Source organism: Manacus vitellinus, unplaced genomic scaffold, assembly GCF_001715985.3.
Source record: "Manacus vitellinus isolate BGI_N305 unplaced genomic scaffold, ASM171598v3 scaffold_10_pilon, whole genome shotgun sequence".
In the NCBI taxonomy this organism is placed as follows: domain Eukaryota; kingdom Metazoa; phylum Chordata; class Aves; order Passeriformes; family Pipridae; genus Manacus; species Manacus vitellinus.
Genome location: NW_021938838.1, coordinates 6728542 through 6746353, shown reverse-complemented (window position 1 = coordinate 6746353; position 17812 = coordinate 6728542). Strand labels below are relative to the sequence as shown.

General features: G+C 44.6%; 1 protein-coding gene across 1 annotated transcript in view; it reads left to right on the top strand.

The window, feature by feature from the left end:
• LOC115308064 (forkhead box protein L1-like) overlaps positions 1-5456 on the top strand; it is a 6432-nt gene extending 976 nt beyond the window's left edge. Inside the window, exon 2 of the mRNA XM_029965517.1 lies at positions 5323-5456. Within this exon, the coding sequence (XP_029821377.1) occupies positions 5323-5456 (134 nt within the window). The remainder of the gene's footprint in view (positions 1-5322) is intronic.
• The last annotated feature ends 12356 nt before the right edge of the window (positions 5457-17812 follow it).

Genomic DNA, 17812 nt, shown 5'->3' with positions numbered 1-17812 from the left:
GCGATGGGGGTGAGAGGCTGGACTCAGACCTCACTGCGCGGGTAGACCAAAAAAACCCCAGAGCGATGTAAAAGGTGACTCAGGATTTCAGGGCATTTTCAAGGCGCGTGTTGCTGCGGACTCTCTTTAGCCGTTGCCTCCCACCCCCTCGCCAGAGCGACTTTTGAAGGTAAACCAGCTTTCTTTTCCCATGGGTAGTGAAGATAGAGACAGGCACTGGGAGGATTGCCCACACTGCCCCTAAGCTCTGTTGGGTTTGCTCTGCACCTCTTCTCTTTGCATCCCTCAGGTTCCTCAGACCTGGTTTCTTTCGAGCCCTTCAGGTCTCTGGTTTTCTTCTTTTATTTTCCTTTTGGAAACCCAACCCACTCTGTCCATCCGTGGGGGAGGGGGCTGAGCTTTGTTTTGCCGTTAATACCCACAGATATTAATAATTCCTGATACTCCCCATTGGCCCAGTCCTCCCAGTGGGTAAAGGCAAGTAACTGGAGATGAAATAAGGGCAGACCAAGCAATCCAGGCTCATCCTGCACATTCCTGCTTGCTTAGGCTCAGCACTGTGTGTAACTGGTTTCCTGCCCAGCACTCGTGCTTCTCGAGTATCTCAAAAGAGTTTCTGCTCACTGATGAGAGGGGGATGGATGAGCAAACACAAGGATGCATCCCCTTTCCATATCTTGCTGGGATCAGTTGCTTCTGACCACGAAAAGACTGAAGCAGGGTTGTGGAGGCCACTCTTGGCATTTTGAAATATGTCTTTTAACAACCAGGACAACTACCAGGAAAAAAAAAAGACATCAGCTATGTATCTAAAATTTTATTTTTTCTTAAAGAAGGAAGAATCCAGACTGCAAGAAATCAGGAATATTTCTTATTTTTGTTTACCATAAATAGAGGCTTTTTGTATATTAGTGGATAAATGCCATTTTGGAAAAAAAAATCTATATTCTCAATTTTCATTATGAAACTAAACCTATATCCAATAAAAGTATTTTGTTCAGGAGTGTGGCTGGTGTGATGTAAAACACCCTGGAGGATCAAGGAGTGGGGTCTGCTGCTGGATGCAGTGAATATCCTGGTGAGGACATGACGGACCTTATAAAAGATGGGAGAGACTAAAAACAGAGTCCTGGGAAATTACCTGTTCCTTGAAACTGAGGTAATCTTTCCCAAAATGATTGTTTCTCCTTCTCTTCCCTCCATCCCACCCCATCTCGCTAGAAAAGCTTGTCCTTAAATTAGCACCTGGATATTGGAAATGTGGGTTTCTCAGGTGAGTTGTGATTCAGTTTGCGCAGAAGAAGATCAGTACCAAACAACTTTGACATTTGGACCAGGAGCTCAGGGGCCTCATTCCAGCACAAGGCAAAGAACTCTCATATGGGGAAATACAGAAAATCTCCAAAAGGTGGGAACTGATACTGAGGTTCCCAAAAGAATGATGCTTACAGGCAGATCCCTGGATAGGTCGAGCTCCTTCTTCTCAATGTGAAAAAAGGGAATAGAAGAGATTTTTTTAAAACAGATTTGCAAGATAGACTTTATTTAAGTAGTTCTGACAACTCTGACAACTTGAATATATATTGAATAAGTTCTTTAAAGCTATGGCACTGAAATAAAAAATAATTAAAAAAAAGCACTTGTAAAATGAAGGTGTCACTGCTCAGCCAAAGGGACATGTGTCCCCACCACCATTTACAAGGCTGGGCAAGTGCTGAGAGTGTTGATGCTCCCTGTGTGAAATCCTATCCCTGCAGTGCCACTCCTGTGTGTAATTAGAGACAGGTATTGGTTAAATCAGTGACCACTTTGCCAGGAGGTTTCTGTTCAAGGCTGGGGACTGACATCACCAGTCTGTTTGGAGTCCGTGAGGTGACATCACTCACAGGAAGCTGCAGGGGTAGGAAAATGATCCAGCTCAGTTCTTGCCCAGCAGAGACCTCCAATCATCTCTCCACTCCCTGAGTGATGCTTTGGGCTCGGGTGTGAGATGGGAGGTTAATGCTGCCTCTGAGACTTGTTTGATGGATCTCCATCAAGCTCCAGAGCCAGTTCCTACAGGTGGGGATCCTGCATCCCTGGCGTCCTGGCAGCCTGGCCCCCACCACCGTGGATATTTATGCTCTTAATCACCAGTTTTAACCTGTGTCTTCAAGCTCCTTTGTTTTCCTTTCTCCTAACTTGGCATCCCAGCTGTGACACCCCCCTCCCCTCGTTTTGTCACCTCTATGCTCCTATTCCAGCTTCACAAAGTACCTTTTTTGAACCGTAAACAGGCCTTTAATTCCTTTCCTACTCATACATCTATAACCTCTCCATCTCACAGCCCTTTCTGTGCAAGAGCAGTTTTTAGTGGTCAAAAAAATCATCCAAAGGAATAAGTCTCAGTTTAATATGTAGACCATGTATATTTTTATCACAGACGCTTTTTTTTGGAGGGGGGGGGGGAGATTCAGCATTTTCTATGCAATGGGGATTTGTTTTTTAGTGCAGCTTTGCTTTGACATTTGATCTTATTTCTGTTTTGGTGGAGTGAAGTGGGACCAAGTACAGCTGCACTATTTAAAAGCCACATTGAGCTTGATTTTGGTTTCGCTTGAGAGAGTAAAATTAGTAAACTTAACATGCTCTGCACAAAAGTGACACTAACTCAAATGAACTCACAACAGAGTGAATAGTTATGAGGGGCAATTTGGAATTAATTGGGATCAGGCCAGTGCTGTAACAGGGGATGAATACCACGAAAAAGGGTCTTATTGCCAGCAGGCAGGATGACTAACCACACACAGCTCTTGCACGTCATCTGTTTATAGAGAGAGGACAAGTAATGGTACAATAAAAACATACAATAAAAACATAAAATAAAAACATACAATAAAAACATACAATAAAAACATACAATAAAAACATAAAATAAAAGCAACAGTGCTTCGGTGCAGAGAAATGAGTGTGAGTGTCAATCCACTAGTTCCTGGCCTTTGGATGTGACTGAGCATCCTTTAATCCTCTATATATCATGTGAATTTTGATGTGGTGTAGTTTAAATCAGCCAAAGTGCCACATGAATATCAAGGACTTGACAAGCTGCAAAGAATTGATGCCAATGGTTTCACACCTGTTTCACACCCCCCCCCCCCAAACCAGCTGCCAAGCACGAAACTGCCACCCAGTATTTAACTCATCCCTGGAATCTTCCCCCTCCTGGCTTTCCCAACCTCTCAGGGTTGGCTGTAAACACCAGTCTGGAATACTGTGGAGAAATGGAGAAAATAGCCCAGGATGCAGTATAAACAGCACACTTCTTGTGTGGGCGATATATGTGCCTTTCCGTTCCTCTGGAGAGGAGTGACCTCTCCCAACCCAGCAAGGTTCCACGTCTCCGAGCTCCGCAGCCAATTTTAACTCGTAGGGGCAGAGAAGATCCCACAGTGGAAGAGGCTCGTTCGGTTCACAGGGCGGCTTCGCTCCAAACACACGTTTCCTTTGAGGGGAACTGAAAATTTGGCGTATTAAAATAATTCCGGAGTTTAATTTCTCATAAATGGGGCTCCCAGTCTTTAAATGCGCTCAGTGTGTGTTCTCCTAAAGTTGGTCCCGCAGCTTATATAAAATATAATCGAGTATTTACATGTGAGCAGGAACCACTTTCAGGGCTCGTCACTGCAAGTGGCTGTCTGTGTGTCTGATTTACAGGTGACATAAGTCTGAGGGACTTTGTAGCTGCTTTTGCTTCCCCTCACACCATTTTATAGTTAATTTTCTTTCCATCCTTCGCCAAGGAAGACACATAAAGGAGAGAGCATCCTTTTTCACACCAAAACCCACTGGCTGCTCCCAAGCCTGGTGAGAGAAGCAGCCAATTTGCCAAATGAGAGGGGAAGAAGGATCTGCTTCTTTACTTGATTCGTAGCCCCACACACCCAGAAAACAGATCTCCCAGGAGACAGCGTTTGGGATATTAAACAGATCACATATTTGATTTTAAGTGAAAGACCAAGAAGACAAGATCACAGAATTAGAGAGGTTACAGATGGAAAAGGTCTATGAGGTTATGCAATCCATCAGTCTGGACATTGCATAATTGCTCCCCACAGTATATTTTTAGTGCTTTATCCAGACAAATCATTAAGTGCTTTAAAATGGGCCAGATTCCTCAAGTGCAGTGCGTGCAAAATCACAGCTGATTTCACCAACCCTTGGAGCTTCAGTTCTAATAAGACACCAGAAGGAAGTTTTGTGTGGTCAAAGAGAAAAAAAACAGGCTCTTCCAGAAATAAATACAGGCCTGGTTCGGTATTCCTCACAGGAATCTTGCCTAAATTAACTGAATTAGATCCCTAAAATCTCATTTTCGGATTATACTGAATAATAATACATTATTACTTATTCAGATGTTCACTTAGTCCAAAGTAAAACATTGTTCATGTTCATGCGAACACGATTTGTTTTAAGCGGCTTCAAAGCCGGCTCAGTAAAGCGTAAAGAATGTTTATTTAAAATATAGTTGCTAAATTTAGCATGAGCTTGGTTAGCCTAAATCTTAGCGACATTTTTAGAGAGCACATTGCGAATCAGGAATGCATGGAGAAATAAATAAACTTTCCCACATTTTTGGAAATGGAGTAAGAATTTGCAAGTTATTCCTTGCACGGGCGATTTCTGCGGATTGGAAAATGTTATGGATAGCACAAATTTCCCACTGAACAGACAGTTGAAAGCACACAACGCTAATAAATTTCACTGCAGTTTCATTTCAAATAATGCTCCCTCAAGGAGGAAACAAAAGCTGTCAGCTTTTGTTATAGAAATTACGCAGAGTACCAACATGTTTCAATATTTACTCAAGCTCTTTGCAAAGCACCAAGAAGTGCAATGGAACTGCCCTTGGCTACGAGCCACATCCAACCCCCTGCAAAGGAAATCTCAGGGTTGAATTAGGTCCTGTGCCTCTTCCTAGTAATTATAGTAGTGGATTTTACACCCACCCCTTGCACATTGTGTTCCACACATCCTCGGTCTGGATCCCTGGCTGGGTTAAATACCAGCCTGCCTGTAGGCTGGGCATTTACACAGAAAACTGATGATTTTACGATGATTTTCCTTTTCACCTTCCTGATTTTACACAGGTTAAAGAGGCACATTTGGGTCACCTTTGCATCAAGTGGCATTGCCTTAGAGACGCAAGCAGACCCATGATGGGAAGGTGAGCAGACGTGATGATAAACAGTTAAATTCTCTTTTATCAGGTCAGTTTTCATCATGTCCCTCTGTCCTTTTCATCCTTTGGTTGGTGTGAGTTTAGTCCCCCTTTCTGCTCCTAAGGTGGGAGGATTACAGCTGTACCACTCATGGGGCTACAAGAGACAAGGGATGTGACCAAGTATCCCACAGCATCACCAAGGATGGACTTTGGTGGGATCGGGATCAACTCCTCACCAGGCAGATGGGTGGAATAAGGAGGTGTGGAAGAAAACAGAGTTGATTTTTTTTTCCCAAAGCATCTACATCCTGATCCAAAGCCCTGTGATTCAGCTTTACATGCAAGTACCAATTCCCACCTGCAGACCCATCCTCTGCAACCACCTTGGATCTTCCACAGCTCTTCACATGGAGATTTACAAATACACTGGCCCAACACACTAATTCCCAAATCTGCAGGGAGGTGGACTCCTTAATTCTTCCCTACCTATCTTCATTTGCTTACTAAGTTTCTGTTTTCATTAGAAGAGCAATATGTAATAATAGTTGTTAAAATAATTGTATTTCTGTTTTTACATCTGTAAAGATTAAGTTAAACAGTATGAAGCCCATTAAACTATTTCATGTCATGCTGCCATAAATTTCCTCCATTCCCATTGCTACTATTATTCCAGAGTAAACTCTGAGATCAAGCTGCTGCCACAGAGAGTTATTTATAGGAGCTCATTCATCAATAAAAACTTCAAAAGAAATCTGTTACTCTTCTATTGGGAAGCCAAAGAAAACTAACATAAAGACAACCCTGTTAAGAAACAAAGCTAAGGAGACCACAAGACATTTAGTTAAGGAAAATCCTGATTTCTAACAAATGCCATGCAAGGAGGGGAAGAGGAAAAGAAAAAAAAAAAAGGAAAAGATTGTTGGCAGTATGAATCCTTTTAAGTTGTTTCATTCTCATTGGATGGTTAAAATAAACTGTTAAACAGTTGTATTTGTACTGGCTCAGCCTCCTCATTAGGCTTCATGTGATGGATTTGTGATCTCACAGTGCGTAAGGAGCTCTTCACCTCTTGCAAAACTGGTGTTGTCCTTCCACTTGTCTCAGCTGCTTGCACATCCACCCATCAGCACAACAGGAACCTAATGAGAAATGCTGAGTAGTCATCAGATAGCACCCACCTCCCTAAAGGCAGATATATGGAATAAAAACAGTTGTATTTCGTCATCTTTACTTTCTTTTATTTCTTATTTTACCTTCCTCTGTACAGTGAGCTGTGCTGCATTGGCTTTGATGGTCATGATAGTCCTGCAGAAACTTTAATATATGAGAGATCTAGTGCTGCCCTTCCCTGGACCAGCACCAGCCCTCACAGGACAGATCAGGTCACTTTTGTAGCAGGACTGTTTCAAGGCAAATCAGAAATCCTTCCCTGTGAGGGTGGGGAGGCCCTGGCACAGGTTGCCCAGAGAAGCTGTGGCTGCCCCATCCCTGGAAGTGTCCAAGGCCAGGTCGGATGGGGCTTGGAGCAACCTGGGCTAGTGGAAGGTGCCCCTACCCATGGCAGGGGGTGGAACGAGATGAGCTTTCAGTCCTTTCCAACCCAAACCATTCTGTGATTCTGTGATCTCTCTCCTTTTTGTCCCTGTCCCAATAACAGCTCCACATGAGTGAGACCTACCTGGAGGACCCTGGAGGAACAGGGACTCTGTGATCAGCCATGTCATAGTAACAGCATCCTCAAACTGTGTTTTTTTTGAGACAGACTCACTTGTTTCCATCTCAAGATTAGGAGTCCTGAAGGCAATATGGACCTCCAGCTCCTGGCACGCATTGCATAAAATTTCATAATCACATCTCCAAAAAATTAAAGTACAGAGATGAGGATACTGTTTCCCAGGGATCTTTTTCCCAGGGATCTCTTTCCATCTCTGCCATTACTCATGCAAACCTGGGCAGGACACTTTGCATATGGCTCAATATGTCTCAATCAACACTGTCACATGACAACTCCAGTCCTGGTCTAAGCTGGCCATCAAAATTATCTCCAGAATCTGCTGTGACACAAAAGACCTTCAGAGGACTGAAACTTCCAACCACTTGAGGCACAAGCTTTGAGGTGGGTAAAATCACCCTTTGGTTACATGAGGAGGAGCTGGATAACATCTGTGGTTTAGGGAATTAGGGCAGGTGGAAGCCATGTGCAGCAGGTTACATCTTCTAAACCTGTCAGCTTGCTTGGCAAATGCAACCTTTGCCTAAACAATATCCTCTCTAAACTCACCCAAAAGGCTCTTTTTCTCTTCCTTACCAGCTGTTCCTGGCTGGGTTGTGCTGCAGTGCCAGTAAGACATCCCTGGTTTCCTTGTGCTCAGATTTAGAGCAGGGACTCCCAAATCACCACTAGTGATGTGATTTAAAGGCAGCACAGTAGTTGCTTCCTCAAACAGAGGCACAAGATAAAGAAATCTGTCAAAACTCATCAAATTAGGGGCTGAAAAATCTCTTTCCTCATGAAATCTGAAAGTAATACTCTCACTTTTGTCCATCTTTGCTTTGCTACAAATTGAGGCTCATGTAGTCACTTTTATACTGATATAATTATAGTTGTTCAAAAAGAGAGGGAGAGCCAAGTCAGTCATGTTCACTCAATCATGCCAAGGAGAAAAGTTTTTATACATCGTTACAGCTTATATTTGGAATTGGTCTAAACACTAAACACAATGATTATTAATAAACATGAAACGTCTCTGTGTACAAACTAGATTTATTCCAATTTAACTGTTCCTACTGTTGAATATAATTGGTTTGTTATGAAAAGGGCAAAGAGAAGCCCTTAATTGTTGTGTCTGGTTTCAGATTAGACGCTACATAATTTCCAAGTAACAATAACAGCAATTGTGACCCACTTCTTACAGAGTATTTTTCACTGATTTCTCCTACAGTGCTTTGCAGGGAAGGTCAGTAGAAAGCCCCATTGTAAACATGGGGAAATCTCCTGATTATTTGTTTTGGATGGTTGTAGAGGAAATTGCATATGCTTTCATGGAAAAAAAAATCCTCTATTATTATCCTCTGTCCTAAAATGGTGGGGAAAAAAAGCCTGGTGACTCTGATCCTACTCTAAATTTTCCTAAAGCAAATTTCTGGCAAACCAAATTAAGCCAGATGACTCTGAATTTAATGAGAATAAATAGTAGCAGCCTAAGTTAAAGCTTAAAACAGGGCACCCAGCCTGCTGCTCTGCACTCCTGTGCAGCCTGATGGGTCTCTTGAAACCTTTGATTGCCCAGTTTTATTTCCTTAGCTTATTTCAGAGATATTTTACTTATGGCTCGAGCGTCAATAGGAAACTGCAGGTCAGCAAAACCAAGTCGCAAAAACTTGTAGCTGTAGTTTATAAAAGATTAAGAAAATAATTGTGTTCAGAGTGTGAAATGCAATCATGTAGCCAAACCTGTCTGATAAGGACTGTGGCTGAGCAGAGACAGCCCAGGACCAGACTGAGATGTGATTCAGCCCTTTGAACTAATTCTTATTGTATCCATATATGATTTCTGCAGCCGGTGATAAAAAATCCCGTGCAAAATCCAAAAATCCCAGGTGCTCTCCTGCCTCTCCAGACATGGAATTGGGCTTTTGGCTGCAGAAGTTCCTTCTGGTCTGACTTCCTCGGAGCCAAGAGGAGCAGGAGGGGTGTTTGGAGGGGGACTCTGTCTCTCCCTGTCTCGGGGCTCAGGTGAGCTTTGCTGAGTGTTTAATTTGCAATCCTCAGGCTTTGCCTGGGCAGGAATCTAACAGGGTTTTGTCGGATCGGTCGCTCGACCTTGCTTTGTCAAATGCTTTTGTCAAGTCTTTAGTCAAGACAGGACTAGTCATACTCCACCCTGGTGGCTCAGCAAATGTTGAAGACCTTCTGGCCCTTCCTTCAGCTTCCAGATGTGTAGGCATGTTGGGAGAAAAGCTCCTGGAGGAGCTGGAGGATGGGAAGCTTTCCTTCCCATTCCTTCTCTTTATCAGGACCACCTGGTGTAGGGCATTTCCCTGGAGTTTCCAAGAACTCAGCAGCCTGGACAAGTGGTCACTGCCTGCAGGTACTTGCTTGTCTATCCAACCTTAATAAGGAATTAGTGACTCCATGGCCTTTTCCAGTCATTCACTAAGATTTCTTCATGCTAGAACATTAACATCAAGTCTCCAAATGAGATACACTTCCCTCTGCTCTTACCCTTGTATATCCTTGTTACTTGCTTTCGAAGTGACCTTTTCTTCCATGAATTAAAAAAAACCAGTGATAGGGAAAAATATCTTTCAAATGCCTAAGAAATGAAGTTTCTCCATTAAAGGTACAGAGGAAACATGAAGAATCGACTTTGACACACATGACAAATATTGAAAGGGAGCTAAAGCTAAAAGGCAACTCCTTGAAGGCTTCGAATCATTAAGAAAGTACATGAATGGGTTGAAATTCTTGAAAGAAAACCTATCCCAGGCTCACTTCCTTGGATCAGTGCCAGAGCTGTGCGTTTGCCTCCCAAACTCTGATGTCTGAGGGAAAATCCATCTCCTCTTGTTTCCTAAGGTTGGGAAGGATCAGTGAGCCGATGAACGGGGGATTCCTGTGTGTTCATTTGTGCGTGCACGGAGGGCTTAGAGCAGCATCTGGGAACCCATAAATCCTGGCTCACTTTGCCCCAGCAAAGATAAGACCAGCAGCTCTGCTTTGGTCCAAAGGGTGACCACTGGAGAGTCAGGCTGGGCTGTGCAGACCTTTCCCAGGCTCAGCGTCTCACTGGATGGCTTTGCATCCACTGGAAAGTGCTCGGATGGAAATCCAAGGTCATGGCTGCACACAGTTCCACGTGGATCTCCTCAGGCCTGTGGATGTGGCACAGAGATGTGGATGTGGAGTCTGTGAACTGATTCTTCCGGCTCTTAAGAAAGCGGCTTGTTTTGGCATCGTAGGTGAAGTCACCCACCTTCTGTCAAGGGCAGCTGCACCCTGACCCCATCCTCAGCTAAGGAGAGCCTTTGGGTTCTGTAAGAAGGTGGATGTCTCCTGGGTGGCCTGAGCAGAGCCTCGTTGCTCTCCATCAGCTCTCCCTGGCTTAGGCATAGTGACAGGCGGAGGAATTGAGCTCCAAGTGGATGTGTGATCCAGAGGGTGACCTTACGGGCCATGGAAACTTCACATGTGAAATACTGGAGACCACACGCCTTCCTGTGTCTCTGCACAGCTCTCACACAAAGGGTCCAGTGTCCCAGGCCGTGCAAAACACCCCAACAACAATTAGGTGACTCAGCTCCCCCGGTTCACACCCGCCTGGGGGACCACACTTGGCTCTGCAGAGAGAGAGGGGAGGTTTTTTAGGAAGTGGGTTTGAGGGTGGTTTGGTGTGGGCACTGCAGGGAGAAGTCCGTCTGTCCCTCAGGGGGTCTGTGCAGCTGAGCTTTCCCATGGCAGCTGCAGAGATAACAAGTCATCTCGCAGGATCAGGCTGTGTCCTTCCTGGCACTCACAGCTTACAACTAATTTCCAACTGGTTTACTAGAAATAGCCTGTACAGCCCTAGATGTGAAACATCTCCCAGGCTGCCTCAAGCAAGTTGCAATGTGGGAGCTCCGAATTTCACAGCTGTGGTGAGACAGTCTTTAAAATCTCAGGGACAGAAATGGCCCTGTGTAAAGCAGAAATTGTAAGTTTTGGCCCTGTCTCTAACCTTTGGAGAGTTGCCCAGCTTCTGACACTCTGTGATGATGTCTCTGTGGAGGAAATCCTATGCTGAAGAAAAGCATGTTCCTTTCTCCCAAAGTTAAAATCTTCCTGTCTTTCGGCCACCAGAAAGGATGCTTTGTCATCCTGACAGATCCTAAATATTCCCTCCTAATTTTATGGCAGGCAGATATAGGGACAAAAAATAAAGGATTATTCAGGAGTCTTATTTATGGCTAAGGATATAAGGGATTTGAATGGAAATAACAATTAAACTCAAGAAAAAATTCACACTACAGGTCACTGCAATCTCAACTTTTCCCCTTATGAACTCAAGCCGAGGGGGTTTTCTTCCCCTTTGTGATTTAGGCTTTGCTAAACTTCTCTGAAAATAGTTCATATATCATAGAGAAGAATTTCCATAGGGAACATAAATACATCCGTGGAAAGAAGGGAAAATTTTTCCTTGTCTCTGGGAATGGATGAGAAAGAAAGACAGTTGACGCCAGATATTAATGATGAGGGGAGGAATCCATCCAAAGAAGGAATCTATTGAGAATACTAAAACTACCCTAAAGTCACAGACGTATAAAAATCTAGTATGGAACAATGACTTTTCCACTAATACAGGCTTAGATTCAAGAAAATATTTAAGCACATGCTTAAGTTGGTCCCTGTTTGGAACAGCCCTTCGGTGAATTGGTGAACTTCAGCTTTATGGATGTGTTTTTCAGCTCTGAGGATCCCAGCTGGCATTAACATGCCTACAGTTAAGTACGTGCTTAGGGACTTCCTGAAGGGGAGATATTTTCTTCTAGTGGGACCACAAGACCAAAATTTTCAATTTCTTTGCTCCTGGAGGAGTTTGTGTTAAATTTGTAGTTCTGTGGACACTCTGAGCTTACAGATTTTGATCAGAAGAGAAGGAAGTTGGATAAATCTCAAGGAAATAAAAACCACATCATTTAAATATTTGTGATTTATACACTGAGATATAAACATGGGTCTGTTGTGTATATGGATATATGGACATATACACACACCTGCACATGTGCTGGGCTTCACAGGCTGCTCACATCCAGAGGGTGACAGTCATGGATAATGACAGAGGGACAATAATAGCTGGTCTTTTCTAGTAAACACCTCTGAAAAACAGAGCTTCAGACTGGTGATCCCTTCTCAGACAGGAGTGACTGGAACCTCCCAAATGACTGAGTGGGGCAGGGAAACATTCCTGCCTTCCTTTGGTGGATGGGAAAGCAGAGACACAGTCATGACAGCCACGCACGGGCAAGTTCAGGCAGACCTGAGGCCTCATCCTGCTGCCTGCGCGGAGCCACAGCCGGCGTGGTCGGTGCCACGTACACTCTGCACTGTGCCCAACCAGTGGGTTGTCCTGCCATCAACCCAGTGCCCTTGCCGTAGGAATTCACCCCCCCTCTTTTGCAGTCCACTTGCCAAAGTCTCATATTGACGTTTCCCACCTCAAAAAGCCACCACCAGAGCACCTTCTACCAAGTTTCGCACAGGATCTCATGCCCCTGTGTGCCTCCATCCTCATGATGGGGAGGAAGCAGTCAGTGAGTGCAGGTGGTGTTCATGTGCTCATACAACTTTATATCAGCACTTCTCTGCCTAATCCTGCAAGAGACCCCGCTGGTGACGAGCTGGGGCTACGTGTCAGCCACGAGGACATGGCTCTGGCATGCTGCAACCCGGCACAAGAATTACAAAGCAAAACACACAAGCCTTCCTCAAGAGATTGGATTTGACATAGCTGGGTGAACAGTTTAATTGGGTTATTAACACATCTCCACACTGACATCAAGAGCATTAAACACTGTGTAAATAGACTGGGGCCAAGAGCTCTGCCAAGGTGCTGGAGGCAGGTGAGAACGCCTCTCCCACATCCCTCTGGGAGCCCCATGGCTTGCTGCTCTCTGCAGCTGGGACATCCCTGGCCTCCGAGAGGGAGGTGGTGGAAGGCAGGAGGCAAAACCACAGCTCCCTTCTGAGCTATGTCAGGGTTAGAATCACAGAATCATAGAGTATTCTGAGCTGGAAGGGACCCACAAGGATCACTGAAATCCAATTCCTGGTAAAGAAGAAGGCAGGGTAAGATCCACACCAGCCTCACCTGGCTTATTCTTCTGCAGAGCATCCTGGGACCTGAATTGAGGTATCCTAAAATACTGTAGTGACTACATTCCTACCACGGTCCTCTTTGGTTTCAAATCACCAATACTGACTGCTTCTGCATGCAGAGGGGTTCTCAGCACTGCTGGGGTTTCTCCTGCTACCCTGAGGTACCTCCTCCTTGCTCATGGTACAACCAAAGGACTGTCTGTCCGGACAGAGGTTTTGGGACGTTTTCTGCCCAAGTCCATGGTGTTGTCCTGAGGCAGCAGTTCCTCCACCACCTTTACTGTGAGCCAGCATCAACAGTAAGGTGAAGGGATGTGTCTGTCACTCCACAAACCTGTGCCTCATGTCCCGAGGGAGCGCGAGGATTAGCAAGGCACTTCAAAGCGTTGTGTAATTGCACTTTCACTCAACTCACACGGCTTTGTTTTCTTAATTTTTAAAAGAAATGTCAGGCAAGCCTCCAGGGACAGGCGAAAGGATCCCTCTTATGGTGACACTGGGTAGAACAGAGACGGCACGTCCTTGTCCGCAGACGGGACTGGCTGGATCCGGGATCATCGCGTGCCTGTGAAAGCGAGGGCAGAGAAATCCGTTCTGAATTCAGTCTCTTTGGCCTTTTGAACCTGCAGCACTCAGCTTTCACTGCTGCTCTGCACCAGTGTGCTGGATCTCCTCTCTCTGGCTGAACCTGTGGGTGGGAGCCGGGTCTCCTGCGTCTCCCTTCCCCTTTCAGCCACTCCACAGAGGGATCCTGGGGTGGGCTCAAGGCAGTTTCCTGCCCCCCCCGACCCCACATGCAGAGGAGGTGATGCCTCTTTTCTCACACACTAAATTACTAAAGGGAGTAATTCCCTGTAGCCTGTTTATTGTACTGCTTCTGAGGGCTTGAAGCTTGGGACAGGGGAGCCTGGAGGTCCTACCAGCGGCTGGAGGGACAGTGCCCAACTGTCCTCCTCCCTGCCTTAATGGAAAAGGATGTTAAGGGTTATAAATGCTTTGAGAAACCTGCACACAAGAGGAGAAATCAGAGATAGTTGTTGGATTCCTTTGGCTACTATCTCATGGAATACCAGTAGTATCTGCCTTAGCAGATTTACTTCCTGGTGTAGCTGTAACCTCACCCTCTGCCTGGCTCAGCACAGAGCTGTGGTACAGCCCTAAATCCTGCCTTCAAATACACCTTGGTCTTTGTGTGGAGAACAACTCAGATCTTGGGATCCCTGATTCTTCCATAGGATTCAGGCTCTAACACAGAAATTAAGTCATCCACCTTCAGGAGAAAGTTTTAAGCTTTTCTTCCAAAGGTGCAGGTTGTGCAGAAAATGGCAGTGGGAGATTTCCCACGGGAGAAATTCAGATTGTCAAGTCAAATTGTCTCCAAGCATAATCAACCACTTCATGTGATCTTTAAGTCAATCTTATCTTGAACTTTCCCAGTTTTTTCCCCCCTCTTCATCACTGTGGAAAGGCTCTGACTGAGAGAAATCATCCTCTATGTTCCTTCCATGGATGAGGGTTCATCTGCTGACCAGATCCTGGCTTTGGGGATGTTCTCTTTTCCTTTATTTAATGCATCTTCTTTCTGGCAAATGGATTTTGAAAAGAGAATGAGCCATTGACTGAGAAAAACGAAACTGGTACATCACAGAAGATAAATACTGGGAACTGGTTTGCCCAGTTTGAAAATATGTTCTGATTTTCTTCTTCCCCTGTTCATGGTGAAGAGCGAACTGTTGTCTCTGATGGTGCTCTGGGCTCTTCCCATCTTGGTTGGGACTTAGAAGCGCAGAAATTGAAAGGAAGGAAAAAACAACAAAGAAGAAGGAATGTTTTGAATGTTGAGTCCTTTTGGTGGGATGCCAGTTGGAGATGCTGGGTGAAGGCATGGGATTAAGCACATTGCCTTGCTCATCCCTAGAAATGTTGTTTCCCAGTAAATCAGCTTTGCTTCTCGTGGGTGTCAGGTGAACTCAAAGCTTCTGTCTCTTCAGAAATTCCACAAAAACTTCTTATCTGATAAAGACTTCTCTTGCTAACGGGAATAAAATTCATAAGATCAAGTCACCATTAGATCTTTCCATTTTGACTCATTAAGATATGGAGATTTTGGATCTTTTGGTACATTAAAGGCTGTTTCTCTGCCTGGAGTATCTCTCCCAGCTGTGGATCCCAGACTAGGGTTTGCTTGTGGCATTTAAAAGTGGACTTGGCAAGCCCAAGGGAAGCTTAGCCATCCAGGTGGGACCTGGTGCCAGAAGTGTGCTGAGCAGAGTGCTCAGCACTGAAAGGATTTAAGAAGTTCAGGCACAAGAGCATATTTTTTGTGGAATTTTTTCTTCTATTTTCTCCTGAATTTATCTTTCTCTTTTTGCTGTTTTCTCAGCCCTGGTGCTAATAAATTACATTATCACTTGCTATAGATCCTTTCATCCTTCAGAGACCTGCACTGGAAGCTGAAATGCTGCCCAAATCAGAGTTGTGGTCTTCTTTAAGACAAAAGGAGAGAGAAATAATTTGGTTCCCATTCTTTAGAAAATCCTTTTTTTTTTAAGGAATCACGGGGTTATATGATACGCTCCAAATTTCTCCCATTCACATGGGAACAGCAGCAGGTCAACCATTATCCTGAGAGGCAGCAAAAGATTTCTTCACATTTCAAATTCTGACCAAATGGGAGAAAAAAAATAGATGCCCTCCCCCCTTGTTTGTCTGGCTGACTCTAATTCACAGCATTTGGGAACAGCAAAGAAGGTGACAGAAAAACATCACCCTGCAGGTGCTATCACACAACAGTCACTCCTGGGACTGGCTGCTTTCCTTCCCCACTTCCCAGGCTCCCAACCCAGTGTGTGGGAGCTGCTTCACAAGGGACACAGGGCAGAAAAGCTCATCACTGCCCAGACCAGCCCTGGGGAAATGGGATTCATCACCATGTTTTCTCACCAAACAGATGCTCAGGTCGATAAACAAACACACAAATAAACTTAGTAACCAAAGTTTTTGGTAGTAGAGCTTCTGCAAAATGCAGAATTCACCGGCTATGCAGCTCTGTCAAATAGAGGGGACACTCTGCTCACATCTGATAAGGTGAGAGTCTGTCCAAAAACAACACTGCCAGGCCCATGATCTCATCTATCCAACCAGGAACAGTGCAAAGAAGTGAAAGATGAATACGAAAAGAGAGAGATATCCAGGAGACAGGGTGAATAAACCCTCAGGAACACAGGAGTCACCGACAGCAATAATAAACCAGGAAAAACAAAGCTCGGCATTATGTGAGTGCTGATTCTGCTCTCCCTGGTATCAGTAGGAATCTGGCAGTTGGGTGGATGGCAGGAAGGTGGAAGGCTCAGGGTGGAACTATTTTTGCTGTGAACTTTTCACCTGTTCACACTTTAAAAGCAAATTGTGTGGCACAAAGGTGGCACTCACGTGTCAGCGTCACCTGTGTGGAGAGAGCAGGGTCTGGCCATTGCAAAGCCCACGTGCAGGAGAATGAGCAGTGAATGCCCTGAATAATGAGGATAATAAGCAACTCATCTTTCCTCCCCATGGAAAATTCCTTCTTTGAACCCAAAATTTAGCAGAACAAACCCAAAATGAGCATTCTCACATTTTGCCTTTTCATTACTTTTCCCAACTGATCTCAACCTGCTTCTGACCACAGCAGTGACATAGTCTCAAATTCATGAGTGGCAAGTGAAGGACAAGGAGACTAAAAGATCCAGCCAGGGCCACATGGGATGTTGGTAGCAGAGTTCTGAAGGCTGAAAATTCTTGTTAATCTCAGTGACAAAATCATCCCTGCTCTTGTGCTTTTGAAACAACAACATGTACTTTTTCTCTCAAAGGGGAGTTGTGAGGAAACCCAGCAAATTTTACAGAAACAAAATTCCTGACACCCTTAAACACCTTATTAATCCTGCCCATGTTTGGCACCTGTAAATCCACCATTCCTTCTAGGTTTGGGCAATATTGCAAATAGCCAAGTACGTGTAAATACAGAATAAATGAGAATTTTTATCCATTATATATTTCTAGTGTTTATACTCATCTCAGATACCCAATGAGGCTTTGTGGGTTGTGACTTCTGGTGCCTACCCAGCAAGAAAGAAATACTCAGCCAACAGCAGAGAATTATATTTGCACCTTCAACAGAGATGCTTATGATATTTACTAAAAAGATTGTTGTACCATAGAAGGAAACAGAAAATTGACATGTTTTAAGGCCTTTTGAACACAAGACGGAAAACAGCAGGGTGGAAAGTTTATACAGAAATTACTTCTGAGAAACTGACTCCGGGAAAGTGAGAAACACATTTCCTTGGTGGAGCAAGGATTTGGATTTGCAGGGGATGCAGTGAGACTACACCAATTTTAACAAGTGATGAAGAAGAAAATGATGCATTTCCTGAAAAGAGAATAAAACCAAACAGGAAGTTTAGCTGTGACAGGAGTGAGAGTCATCTAAAAGCAACCAGGAAAATAGTTGGGAATTCCTGGTGGAGCTGGGGATGGGGAGGAGAGGACAGCTGAGTCCAATCAGCCTGGCCAGGACTCTCGTGCTCCTCCTGTCATGGGCTGCTACTTGATGTCTCTTATCATCTGCATCGGCCCCATCGAGACGAGCCGTGTTCTTAATGAGCTGATATATGAGACAGTGAGAGCTGGGGCTTAGAGAGAATATTGTACCTTCAGAGAGGCCATTTCTCAAACTGAACAAATGGCCTCTGAAGCTGCTGCTGACTCAGGGTAAC